Below are 12,715 nucleotides of genomic sequence, written 5' to 3'. Positions count from 1 at the left end.
AGATGATAATGCGTAACATGGCCATAAATAAGGTTGGTGTCGTGATCTCGTTCCTTTCGAGTGCGCATACGCATTAGCTCGGGAACCTGAAAAAAATGCAGATTTTATTTGATTCAAATGTTTAGTTGTTGTTTCATTTTATTGGTGATTCCAAATATGAAATGTAATCGTAAGCTTGGCAAACAATTTTGGAGAATGATGTTTACCCATTTAGAGAGAATAAAGTATGCCTGAGCATATCCATATTATTAAGATATTGACTGTCCATTAATAGAGTGATCTTGTAGTATGATCTTGCATCCATAATCCTACCCAAAAACTAAACCCATCTTCTACCTTAACTATTAATAAACAGCTACAGTTGAAATCAGAATTATTAAACCCCCTTTGATTTTTTTTTCTTTTTTTAAATATTTCCCAAATTATGTTTACCAGAGCAAGGATATATTCACAGTATGTCTGATGATATTTTTTCTTCTGCAGAAAGTCTTATTTGTTTTATTTCGGCTAGAATAAAAACAGTTTTTAATTTTTTTTTAAAACATTTTAAGGTCAAAATTATTAGCCCCTTTAAGCTATATATTTTTTCGATATTCTACAGAACAAACCATCATTAGACAATAATTTACTATACTATCCTAACCTAATTTACCCAGTTAAGCCTTTAAATGTCACTTTAAGCTGTATATAAGTGTCTTGTAAAATATCTAGTAAAACATTATTTACATTATTTATATCAGGACAAAGATAAAATAAATCAGTTATTAGAAATATGTTATTAAAACTATTGTTTAGAAATGTGTTGAAAAAATCTTCTCTCCCTTGAACAGAAATTGGGGAAAAATAAACAAGGGGGGCTAATAATTTAGGGGGTTTAATAATTCTGACTGTAATTAGTAGATTATCAAGCTAGTAGTGTTAGTTAATGATTTGCTAATACTATGAATTGTGATCTAAACCTGTTACCATTTTTGTATTGTAAATTGTCTTGTAATTGTCTTGTATTGTAAACTGTAATGTATGTCATCACAAGAACAAACACACAACCACATCTTCCACTAACAGACATAAATGTATATATTTGGGTTCCTGGCAAAAATGGATCCATCTATAAAATGCTGTATCGATTCTATTCAGAGTTATTGTATTCAACCACTGCTTATGATTCAATGTATTGTACAGGTAAAACTCGAGAAAAGTGATGAGAAGCACAGAAGTTGCACAATATGCTGCTATTTGTTTTTGTTTAGAAGGCAGTGATTCACCAATGTTCATTTTGCTTAATCCTTAAGAGATCTAAACCCTTACATTACACATGAACATAACTCAAATCACATACCACGGAGTCAACTTGAGGGTGATAATATTATGACAGAATTTTCACGATTGTGGAAGGAGTATCCCTTCATAACATTCCTTTCCTGTTCACTTAGCTATTAGTTCAGCTAGAGTGAAAATGAGCTCTCGAACTATCACAATTGATGAAATACGTAACCCTGCTAGTAGCGGCCCAAAAACTACAAATGCCATGGCAACCACTGTTGATAGTGACTGGAATATGTTGAAGGCTGAAACAGCATTACTAATGATTACATCAGTGCATGAGTCACTGCACTGCTTTACTCAGGTGTCAGTGGCGCCCGATGCGGAGCCATCTGTCCTGTCCTCCTGGACTCCCAGCACCATGTCCCTCTACTCCAGTGCCATGCCACGCCACACTGCACCACAGGATCGTGGTTTTACCTTACAATTCTGCTTGCATCATCTAAACACTCCATCAAACCAAAACAACTCGGCATCAGTCAACATGTATTAGGCTCTGCATAGCATTTAGGAATAATCAGTTATCAAATTACCAACTTTACATGCAGAAGTATTCTGTAGTTTACTTTTAATTTAACAGTAACACTTAGTTGTTCCATATTGCAATATATAATCACATAATAGCAATGGTCTCCTACATATTTAGCCATTATAACTGCTCCTATTTCCATTTTTGGTCTGAGATTGCAGAAGCATGGTTTGACTAGGAATGTACACTTTTCACCATCATACTGATAATTATTTAGTCATTCGGCAAAATTACAGTTTGAACCACTGTAAATAAACACCATCCTTACGATATACAAATTTCATTTGTGAAATAGTTTAAAACATCACCACCTGGAACTGTAGAGATAAACAGAGTAATGTTTGGATATTTAGAGTGTAGGCTTAAAAAAATCACATGAGCACATTTGAAACATGTGAACATATATAACATGTGGAACACACACAAAATTAGTTGTTTTGGAACATATTTATGCAAAAAAAAAAAAAAAAAGATGTATCACATATTTTTCACAAGAAAATGTTCCAAAAACACTTGGTTTGTTTGTGTTCCACATGTGCTTCATACGCGTCCAAATTTCCAAACATAACTGCTTATCTCTGAATAGTGTTTCACAAAATTGTGTTTCAAATATGTTAGTAACATGTGTAGCTCATGTGATATTCATGTTCTACATGTAATTTTAACATTTTAAGCTCATGAAGCTTGTCTGTAAGGGTAAAGTACCTGACAAAAGTCTGGTGTCAATCCAAGTTTTGGTATCAGATGCGGATTATATGAAAGGCAAAGGCCTCTAGATTACGCTCATTTTACCAAAATTAAAAATGATCATATCTTGATTTTTAATTAAACAATTAGGGCAGTAAGGTTTGACTTTGCTTAAACAAAAGTCTTGTCACTTAACATAAATAATGTACAATATAGAATATCAGGTCATGGTGCAGTATAAAAAGAATTAATATTGTGTATGACTCCCATGAGCTTGAAGGACTGCATTCATACATCTCTGCAATGACTCAAAAAACTTAAAGTGTTCTTGCAGGACTTTTAGAATTCATCAAGATTGTTTAGATTCATCGTCAATGCCTCCTCTTGCATCTTACCGCAGACATGCTCAATAATGTTGATGTCTAGTGACTGGGCTGGCCAATCCTGGAGCACCTTGACCTTCTTTGCTTTTAGGAACTTTGATGTGGAGGCTAAGGTATGCGAGGGAGCGCTATCCTGTTTTAGAATTCGCCCTCTCCTGTGGTTTGTAATGTAATGGACAGCAAAAATGTCTTGATACCTCAGGCTGTTGATGTTGCCATCCAACTGCAGATCTCTCACACGCCACTATACTGAATGCAACCCTGAACCATGATTTTTCCTTCACCAAACTTGACTGATTTCTGTGAGAGTCTTGGGATGCAGTTCAACAGATGATTCATCAGAAAAATCTACCTTCTGCCACTTTTCCAAATAATAAACTAGAAGTCAAGTTATTAAGTTGTTGCTCTTACAACTGGAATTGACGAAAAGACCTGTCAGGTAGTGTACATTTCAATTCCTAAGTTTGGCAGATGCAATAATCCAAAGTGATTTAAGTTGCATTAAAAATTTATATTTGTTTAGTTGCATTCCCTGGGATTCAAAGATAATAGTTTATACTTTAAGCACATTCAATGCAAACACTGCTTACAGTTTCAGTTGAGGATACAGTCAAATCAAATACTCTGTCTTTCATCTGCCGAACAAAAAGATATTTTGAAAAATCATGAGGTTCATAATAATTTTAATATTTTCATGTCCCAAAGATGTTCATTCACTCATTCATTCTTTTTCTTCTCGGCTTAGTCCATTTACTAATCTGGGGATTAATAAGCGGAATGAACCAACAACTTATCCTGCATATGTTTTACAAAGTGAATGCCTTTCCAGCTGCAACCCATCTCTGGGAAACATCCATACACACTCATTCACACTCATACACTACGGACAATTTAGCTTACCCAATTCACCTGTACCACGTCTTTGAACTGTGGGGATAACAGAGCACCCAGAGGAAACCCATGCGAATGCGGGGAGAACATGCAAACTCCACACAGAAACGCCAATTGACCCAGCTGAGGCTCTCACCAGCGACCTTCTTGCTGTGAGGCGACAGCACTACCTACTGCAGCAGCGCGTCGGCTGTCCCAAAGATGTACGAGTCTAAAAGCTTTGGAATTTCGAATAAATAAAATAAAAATATAAAAAAATATATAATACATTTTAGAGTAAACTATTACCTTGACCAACCAAATTCTAAAATGCACAGTACTACTAAAAACAAAACATCTAATTCATGAGCCTGTGTTTTCTTCCTAATTTTTTTTTTATTACTGTCTTGTGAGAACTAACCTCGGTGCCAAGCCATGCAAAGACCCACATGGCACAGTCAGTCCACCCACATCACAAGACTCAGGGTTCACAGTATAGGCCATTGTCCATTCATAGTCAGCACTCCTTCATGTTACCCGGCCTCTTCAGTCCAGCACACTGTATCATCAGACAGCCTGACCAAAAACAATCTGCTGTGTCTCTTTGCAGTGCATTTGCATTTTAATTGGCACAAGCTTTAAAGGTGCATGCTATTTTAAAGCGTAATATTTTGCTACAATTCCACAAGACTAATATAAAATAAACAAACTTTAAAATAGCTCCCCTTTGAATTTTTTTTCTTTTTGAAATATTTCCCAAATGATGTTAACAGAGCAGGTATGTCTAGTAAACAAATTTTCACAGTATGTCTGATAATGTTTTTTTTCTTCTGGAAAAAGTCCTCTTTGTTTCATTTTGGCTATAATAGAAGCAGTTTTAATTTTTTAATGAACCAATTTAAGGTCAAAATTATTAGCCCCTACAAGCTAATTTTTTCCGATAGTCTTCAAAACACACCATCGTTATACAAAAAATTGCCTAATTACTCTAACCTGCCTAGTTAACCTAATTAACCTAGTTAAGCTTTTAAATGTCACTTTAAGCTGTATAAAATTATAAAAGTGTCTTGAAAAATATCAAGTCAAATAATAATTACTGTCAAAAGGGTGGCTAATAATTTTTACTTCCACTATATTTATTTTTTTTTTTTCTTTAATTTTTTCTAGAATTATCATTAGCACCCTTCAATTACAATTTCCTGAGGCTTCTACAACAATAACTCATGCAGTGCATATCATTGGCTGATTAACACACATACCGTATGAGAGACAGTGGGACTCTTAAGCCTGGTTACATAACAGCCACAAAGTGTACTTGTTTTCATGCCACCTTGTGTAAAGCTTATGCCTCCTGCCACTCTTCATACCCATTTCAACCAGGTCAGGTGGTCTGTTTCAGGTCGCGCCACTATTTCTGGCCATTCTAAATGTGGCCTGACTACTTGGCACATTTCAGTGCGATATAACAGAACTCATCCAGCACACCTGGGATTTGGCGGATCATAATAGAATATTGGACATTTTTCAGAAATGAAAAGCAGACTTACTATTTATAGCAGCAGTTTCTAAAAACAGAACAGAAATTAATCATTAGCTAAACAAGATGAGGAAGATGGGCTCATGGAGATCGTGCCAGAGAAAGAGCAGAGATTCATCCGTTCATAACCGCCATCCATTGCCTCTGTGAATTTTACATTTCTCTAACTGTACAATTGTAGAAAGTTCTTGATCTATTTGTAAGTAAATAATTTCTTATAATAATAGACATTTGGCAAAAACATTTGTTATATAATCCCCACAAGTTGCTTTATATAAAGGAAAAAAAGATTGTGTAAGCACTTTGTGAAAGAAAAACCGAATCGACATTTAACTGTTCTTACAATAAACGCTTGATTACAGCAACAACTTGGGATGTAACATTTGAAAAGAAGAGGGTTGCTAAGCAACTGTGAGTGAGAAGGAGAATTCAGTGCAATAATAGAAGAGTCACAGGCATGAAACTGTTTCAGACGCAGCAAATCACATCAGCAAAGTTTCAACATGTTGCTGTTTCTCAGATGATGCTGATTAATTTCAGTGCAATATGACAAAACAATAGAAGCTTCTTTCAAAGAACATTTTGTATTCTGCTTATCTCAGAAATGCCAGTAATTATCTTGTGTATCTCACAATCCTATAAACACACAATTGTGATGTTGAGAAATACAATTGTAATTCTGAGGGAAAACATTAAAATTATCATCCAAACGGAAAATTCGGAGGAAAAAAAAGTAAATTATGAGAAATAGTTTTGAGAAAGCCTATAAATTTGCAATTGTGAGAAGTACAGTTAATTTATGGCAGAATTCAGTTTCTTTTCTTTAAATAAAGTCAGCAATACAAAAAAATAAAGTCAGAATTGTGAGATAAAAAGTTGTAATTACCATCTTTAAGCTATTTTATTTGCAAGGCACAAGCTAGCTTCTATAGAAAACAAAGTTTTATCAGTTACATTTAGCCGCATATAGGGATGTAACGATTCACCTGACTCATGATTAAATACAACTCACAATTCACAAATTTAGTCTCAAATTTTTAACAAAATTTGTTATTTTGTTATTATTTTATTAACAAAATTGCTATTTTAAAAACAACCCAGCCCCCAAAATACAAACTAAAGAAGACTTATTAATATAAACAAAATAAAACGGTGACTGGGATTTTACATTTTTAAAAAGAAATATCAGCTTATCTTTGATTTTTGGCATAAGCTGGGGTCTTTGCACATTTACAATGTCCCCCACTGATGAAGTCTTTCACTGGGGACTGAGATGGCTGGTGTGGAGAGGTAAGCCTTTCCTAAAGCAGAGAGCAGTGCGTACAGAGGTGGTCAACAGACCCTCTGATCCAGGCGACTGGCCACTGGCATGAAACACTGATTATGAAATGACTAATTATATAGTAGGACAAAGACAGAAGTTGAACGTGATTATGAAGGTGATTAATTAATATTACTTCTGTAATTAATTTGTATAAATATCAGTGTGATACACTTAAAAATAGATAATTTTGAACATTTTTATATATTCAATAATAATAAGAAAATGATTTAAATATGTATGAACTAATTTAAAAGGCTAAAAATAATCTAATACCTGCTTCTGTAACAGATTTCTCTTTCAGTCACTTTCATTAAAAAACACTGATACACCATGTAATCTCCATAGCATTCATCAGAGTAAGCAGAGCTGCAAATCATCTGTGGCCTCATGTATCAATGCTGCGTACACACAAAAACTTTGCGTACGCCAGGTTTCACGCTCAGATTCGCTCACGTTTGGATTTACTAACGATAAACAAACGTGTTTGAGTGTTTCATACATCTGAATTTTTTTCTGCGTACGCACATTTACAGCTCTGTGTGTACGCAATGTTTTAGTATGATTTCCACGCAAGTCTTCGTACATGAGGCCCCTGGTCTGCGTGGTTTGGCTTATTAATAGTGTTTTTGTGTATAGACGTCTGTGATAGCAGTTTTTCACTGTGCATCATATTTGTTGTTCTGTTAATCGAAGTAAACGTGTTTATGCAGTATTTGCACACAGTTTGTGTTTGTCTGCCGAACTTCACCACTGTCATTTTACTCTGCCGCCCCACCTCTTGCTCACATGCAGGTAAAGTGAGTCTGGGTTTGTAAACACAGCGCTTTGTTCAAAAAATGTCTCACAATTCGTTTAACATTTCGTCACATATTTAAATCGATTTTCAACTGACTCACAGTGAATCATTACATCCCTAGCTGCATACATACACACTTACTTATTTTTACATCCTATAGGGAGTTAGAGATTCTGATTGATAAATGTGCAGAAAAAAAGACTAGAGAAGATTTCTGTGATTTAATATTTACATGTTTGTTATAAATACACACTCAGGAGTCTCTTTGAGCTGTAAGCATTAGTGAAAAAGTGTATAAAGTTCTTACCACTCCGATGGAGAAATAGTTGTTGACTATGCTGTAGGGCACAGGGTCACCCTTCTCTTCCTTATCATCAGGGACAATGTCAATGTTCCAGCGGTCAAGAAGAACCTCAGTGCTGTGCTCGATATCCCTGAGGAACTTGACCAGACTTCCTCCTTCATAACCTGTCAATCACAACACAGACATGGTGTCAATATACACAACTTAAAAAGACTAAACTTTTAAAAAGACTTAAAAAGACAAACTTCATAAGTTCGCATTTAGATACTGCTTGACGCTATTAGCAGGTTTGGCATGCTGTCCCGTGACAGAACCCTGAGAAAATTGATCCGCCTGCTAAATAAGCATAAAAGGGGGCCTGAGATCACGTAGGTCTTGAGAGCTCCCCCTGAAAAAGGGAGGAAGAGGAGGAGATGGGGTGAAAGGTGGGATTCTTTAAAATGAAGATAAGGTAGTAGAGTGAAATCTGTCTATTAATTGTAAGCTTGAATCAATCTGATTGGACTATTGCTGATTACAGATGAGAGACCAGCCGTGATCATCATTTCACATGCTCAAAATTAATTAGTAAAACTTTACATATTTTCCTCTGTTTCAGCCACAGGCTTAAAGAAATGCACAAAAGTTGGTTAGTGTCTATGAACAACAGTGTGCAAGTGTCCGAACACAAAAATAAAAATGTAGCTTTTTCTCGAGCATTTCAGTATGCAAATATTTTAACTATAAACACAATCCACCTATAATGAAAAAACTGTAATAAGTCATATTGGTACTCCATGGAAGTGATGCTTAGTTGATGGTTTGTATACACAGTTCTAACTTTGCTATCCCGTTTTGAACTATGAGTTTAGACTATCAATATCTAATGATTTAAACAATTATTTCTTCACATTTAGACGCTTAGGCCAACAGGGCAAAAACAGGGCTTAGATTAAACCAGGACTAGGCCTTAGTTAAATTAGGCTATTTAAGCCACATTTATAAAAATGGCCTTAGTAAAATATAATACTGGTGTGCACCTGGAGATAAATTATGACACTGACATATTTTAAGACATCTCACCGCAAGTAATTTTGAGTTGATAAAGCTCAAACATGCTATTTAATCTTGACTAGCCTTAAACCTTATTTGTTAAACCAGGGGTTAGTGTTTTTTCAGGCACTGAGTTTTGTCCCTTAGTTCCAGTGAATGGAACTCTTGATGCTTCAGCATACCAAGACATTTTGGACAATTTCATGCTCCCATCTTTCTGGGAAGAGATTAGGTATGGTCCTTTCTGTTAAAACATGAATGTTTAGGCTCATAGCCAGCTCAGTGAAAGAGGGGGACTTTTTTTGCAGTTATTCACCTCATTTTCTATTTAATTAGACAGATTGTCAATTTTTGATTTACTAAAAATATTTCCTTCAGATTTATAATAAAAAAACATGATTTTTTTTATAAATACAAAGTTATTACATCATATACCATTAGAAAAAATGCAGCCTGTTGTCATTTATTAGACAAAAATGAAATTTGCCAACACATTTGGCCATTTGAATAAAAAAAATTCAAACATAATAATAATAATAATAATAATAATAATAATAATGAAGAGCTTTACGATTTTTTTATAGCCTTTCTTGTAATATTAGAAAATTCATGGATCACAACAATAACTTTAATAATGGTCCCTTTTGGTGCTTCGGACCATTTTACTGGTCAATTTTTCCTTTCATGAATAAGGTCCAAGATTTAGAATAAAAGTTAGACTACTTGTAAAAGTTTTTGTCTATTTAACTTACATCATATTCTGAATATTCTTAAAACCTTTGATGGGTTATTTGGACAATTTATGATGGCCTATCAGTCAAAAAAAAAAAAAAAAAAAAAGAAAATAGTGGAAAAAAAACTCTGGATCAATGGCCAATTCTGGACCTCTGTCAGTGGGGAGTGGATTTTTCGACCCACCCAAATCACTTATGGCTACGGGCCTGCTGTTTGTGTTAGAATTGGGACTACTTAGAGAATATTTGATTTTTTATTTTGCCTTTAGAGGAAACACAATTATTTATGGCAAAGTTTAAATCCTGTCTGGTCAGCACACTTTATTAGGCATTAGATTAGCTGCTAATTTGTGGCTGTTTGAACAAATTTGACCACAAGCATCTACTTTACATCACAACAGCAATCTGATTGTTCTTGATCAAAAGTCTGAAAGTGGTCAGAATTGGACAAGCTTAAAAGTTTTAGACTTTATATACACCTTTATTATGAGTCATACACTTGCAAATAGATTGATCAAAACAGTTTAATAATACAGTTTTGGGGGTTATTAAAATAAAATTTCTGCATCAAGCTGTACACAGGGCCGCAGTGGGTTTCATTTTAGAACCTTGTCCAAAAATGTCCAATTAATTTCTCCCCCAAAACTCTATTACATCTCCTATGGGCTAAACACCGTGACCTAGGAGAATTTTGTCTATGACTGGCAACCTTTCCAAATAACTGCAATTTTTTCCTAATGGACACAGAAGCTACTTCTTACATCACCATCTCTTAACAAGGGCCGCATGCTGTGCGTCAGGTGGGGATATTGACTCTTGCCTGGCAACCCAAAGAGCAAAATATGACATGTGATGACAACCAGGTGCCCGCTGTGCTTTTCAGGACCAGACATGCAGACAGTTCCAGCCACATGTTACATGAATATACACTCACATGTTGCCTCTTCATTGTCTACAGGTGAAACGTGTTTTAAAGTCAATCTACTTACACGGAGAGAGAGAGAGAGAAAAAAAAGCCTACCATGCAAATCAAATTAAGAAAGCATTCAGGCAAAATCTTACCCGCTCAAACAAACCACGCACATGCTCACACAGGAAACACCAATTAATTCGGCAGCCTCAACAAGACCATCCACACCTGTCTTACAAGCAGACGCAGGCTCACTGATGCATATCAGTCTATCATAACTTACTGAAAAAAGCCACATATCTAATCAAGAACGCATATATGTAATCACACAGGAATAAAAGAGTGCAGGCCTCTTGCTTCTTAAGTGATTGGCAAGACCATATATACACACTAAATATAAAGTTCTTTTATATCTTGTAAGGAATGGCTGTAACTGACTTATTTTTTCATACCAGCTGTTAACAGTGTTGTTGTCCTCTACCAAAATTAAAGCTGAAATAAAATAAAATCCAAATATATCAACATTTAGAAATAAATAACTAAAGTAGCAAAAATGAATCTAAAATCTAAAACTAAATGAAATAGAAATTTTAAAAACACAAAATATATCTGCAAAAATACATAAAAATATGAAAGCGAATTGATTATATGAAGCCACTAAAATGATAGACTTTCCTGAAATAATAATCATTTAGTTATTAAATGTCATTTAGTTAACCTCATTTTCCAAATTTTCTCTAAAAAATGTAGTGAATTTTTTGGATTCAATGAAATAAAGTAATGAAATGAAGTACTGAATAAGAATTTTCACGCTTGAAATACAAAAGCAAAATAAAAAATTACTCAGTTGATACATTCCAAATATTCAAAAGCTTTGATAATTTTAGGAGATGAACAGTGAGACAGAAATCTTTATCTAATGAAAAATTTGAGATCTACATTCTCCTAGCTCTCATTGACATACTCATGAAAGCTTATAAGAGTACAAATGATGGCCAGTTTGTAAACAAATCACTCTTTTGACGTGGTGTAGGGTGTATATTTAGTCCTAATATTCAATAACAACGAGAGTAAGCTGTACAGTACATGTGTGATCAGTGGAGAATAGTGATAGAGAATAGAATACTGGTCTGTGTAACGGCGTGCATGGATGAGTTTGTAGTTCACCAGCGATCTTGCAAGAGGTGATCGCTGGTGATCATGACAAATAAGTGTATTTATGCACGCACACTATAATTTCTGTTTTACTCCATAGAACTCCATTTATAAATATTAAATGTTTTTTTGCCCAGGCAAATCTAAAGGGTTAATGCTTCCAAAAAGTGAGCAACAGTAAAAATGAAACAACAGGGAAAACGACCAACAGTCAAAAATGCATGAATAATTGGTGTCATTGCTTTGCAATAATAAAAAAAATTGTTATAATGGAAGACAATAAAGGCAAAAACAGGCACGAACATAACGAAAGGGTAGTCAATTTGAACAGTACACAAAGGTTAAAGAACTGCTTTGTTTTTTTAGTGTGTCAAACCTTTTTTAACTATAACCACTAAGAAGCTATCTATTTAATAGTGTTGTCAAAACTGGCCTGAATGATTCATTTCTGACTCATCTTCATTTGTTCAGTTGACAAACACACTGGTTTCAAGTTGGAAACATAATAAAGACTGCTTTTACAATGCTTTGACATTATTCAGATGTTCTCCTTTCGTGCTGATGACAAATGAAGCCAGGATTTACTTTTTTTGTGAACTACCTTGAAGATTGGTGTGATGAAAAACACAGAATCACAATCCTAGTTTCGAGTGTGGTCTCAGCAAATCCTGCTGCCTCATTCATGTGACTGGAGCTAACTATGATGAAGTTTGATTATTACATTCTGACCTTCTGTACAGGGCTGTGCGTACAAATGTTTAAAAGAAAGCAGCCTCAAAGTCCTTTTGAAGGGTTTACACAGTATTGTATTCAGATTCAAAGAAATGAAAGGCTAATCTCAACATGAGTGGTCCTGCAAAGGAAAGCCCTTTAAGTTTGGTTTCAAAGGCCTTCAGTAATTCCCTCCAGCTGCTGATAGACAGTCTTGTTTTATCCTCACCTCCACCCCAGCGCAGACAGCGGGCCAGATCATTCCCCGTCCCCAGTGGCAGGATCGCAACCGGTGGATGACGAGCAAAACTGGCCTTATCTGAGGAGAAACAAAGAGAGCTATTAAAGGTGCTGTGTCATTTTCATGTTTTAATGTTTTTTTTGTGCAGAGTTCCTTGAAAAAAGTAAACACTGGGACTC

The 12,715-nt window shown here is 35.0% G+C and overlaps 1 protein-coding gene across 37 annotated transcripts in view; it reads right to left on the bottom strand.

The window, feature by feature from the left end:
• dgkg (diacylglycerol kinase, gamma) overlaps positions 1-12,715 on the bottom strand; it is a 246,909-nt gene that overhangs the window by 89,174 nt on the left and 145,020 nt on the right. For all 37 annotated transcript variants that reach the window (XM_073912639.1, XM_073912640.1, XM_073912627.1 and 34 more), the window contains 2 exons: positions 12,525-12,614; positions 7,757-7,917 (listed from right to left, as the gene is read on the bottom strand). In XM_073912639.1, coding sequence (XP_073768740.1) covers positions 7,757-7,917; positions 12,525-12,614 — 251 coding nt within the window. The remainder of the gene's footprint in view (positions 1-7,756; positions 7,918-12,524; positions 12,615-12,715) is intronic.

The sequence above is a fragment of the Danio rerio genome, chromosome 9 (assembly GCF_049306965.1).
Source record: "Danio rerio strain Tuebingen ecotype United States chromosome 9, GRCz12tu, whole genome shotgun sequence".
Lineage (NCBI taxonomy): Eukaryota > Metazoa > Chordata > Actinopteri > Cypriniformes > Danionidae > Danio > Danio rerio.
This window is presented reverse-complemented; position numbering and strand designations above follow the sequence as displayed.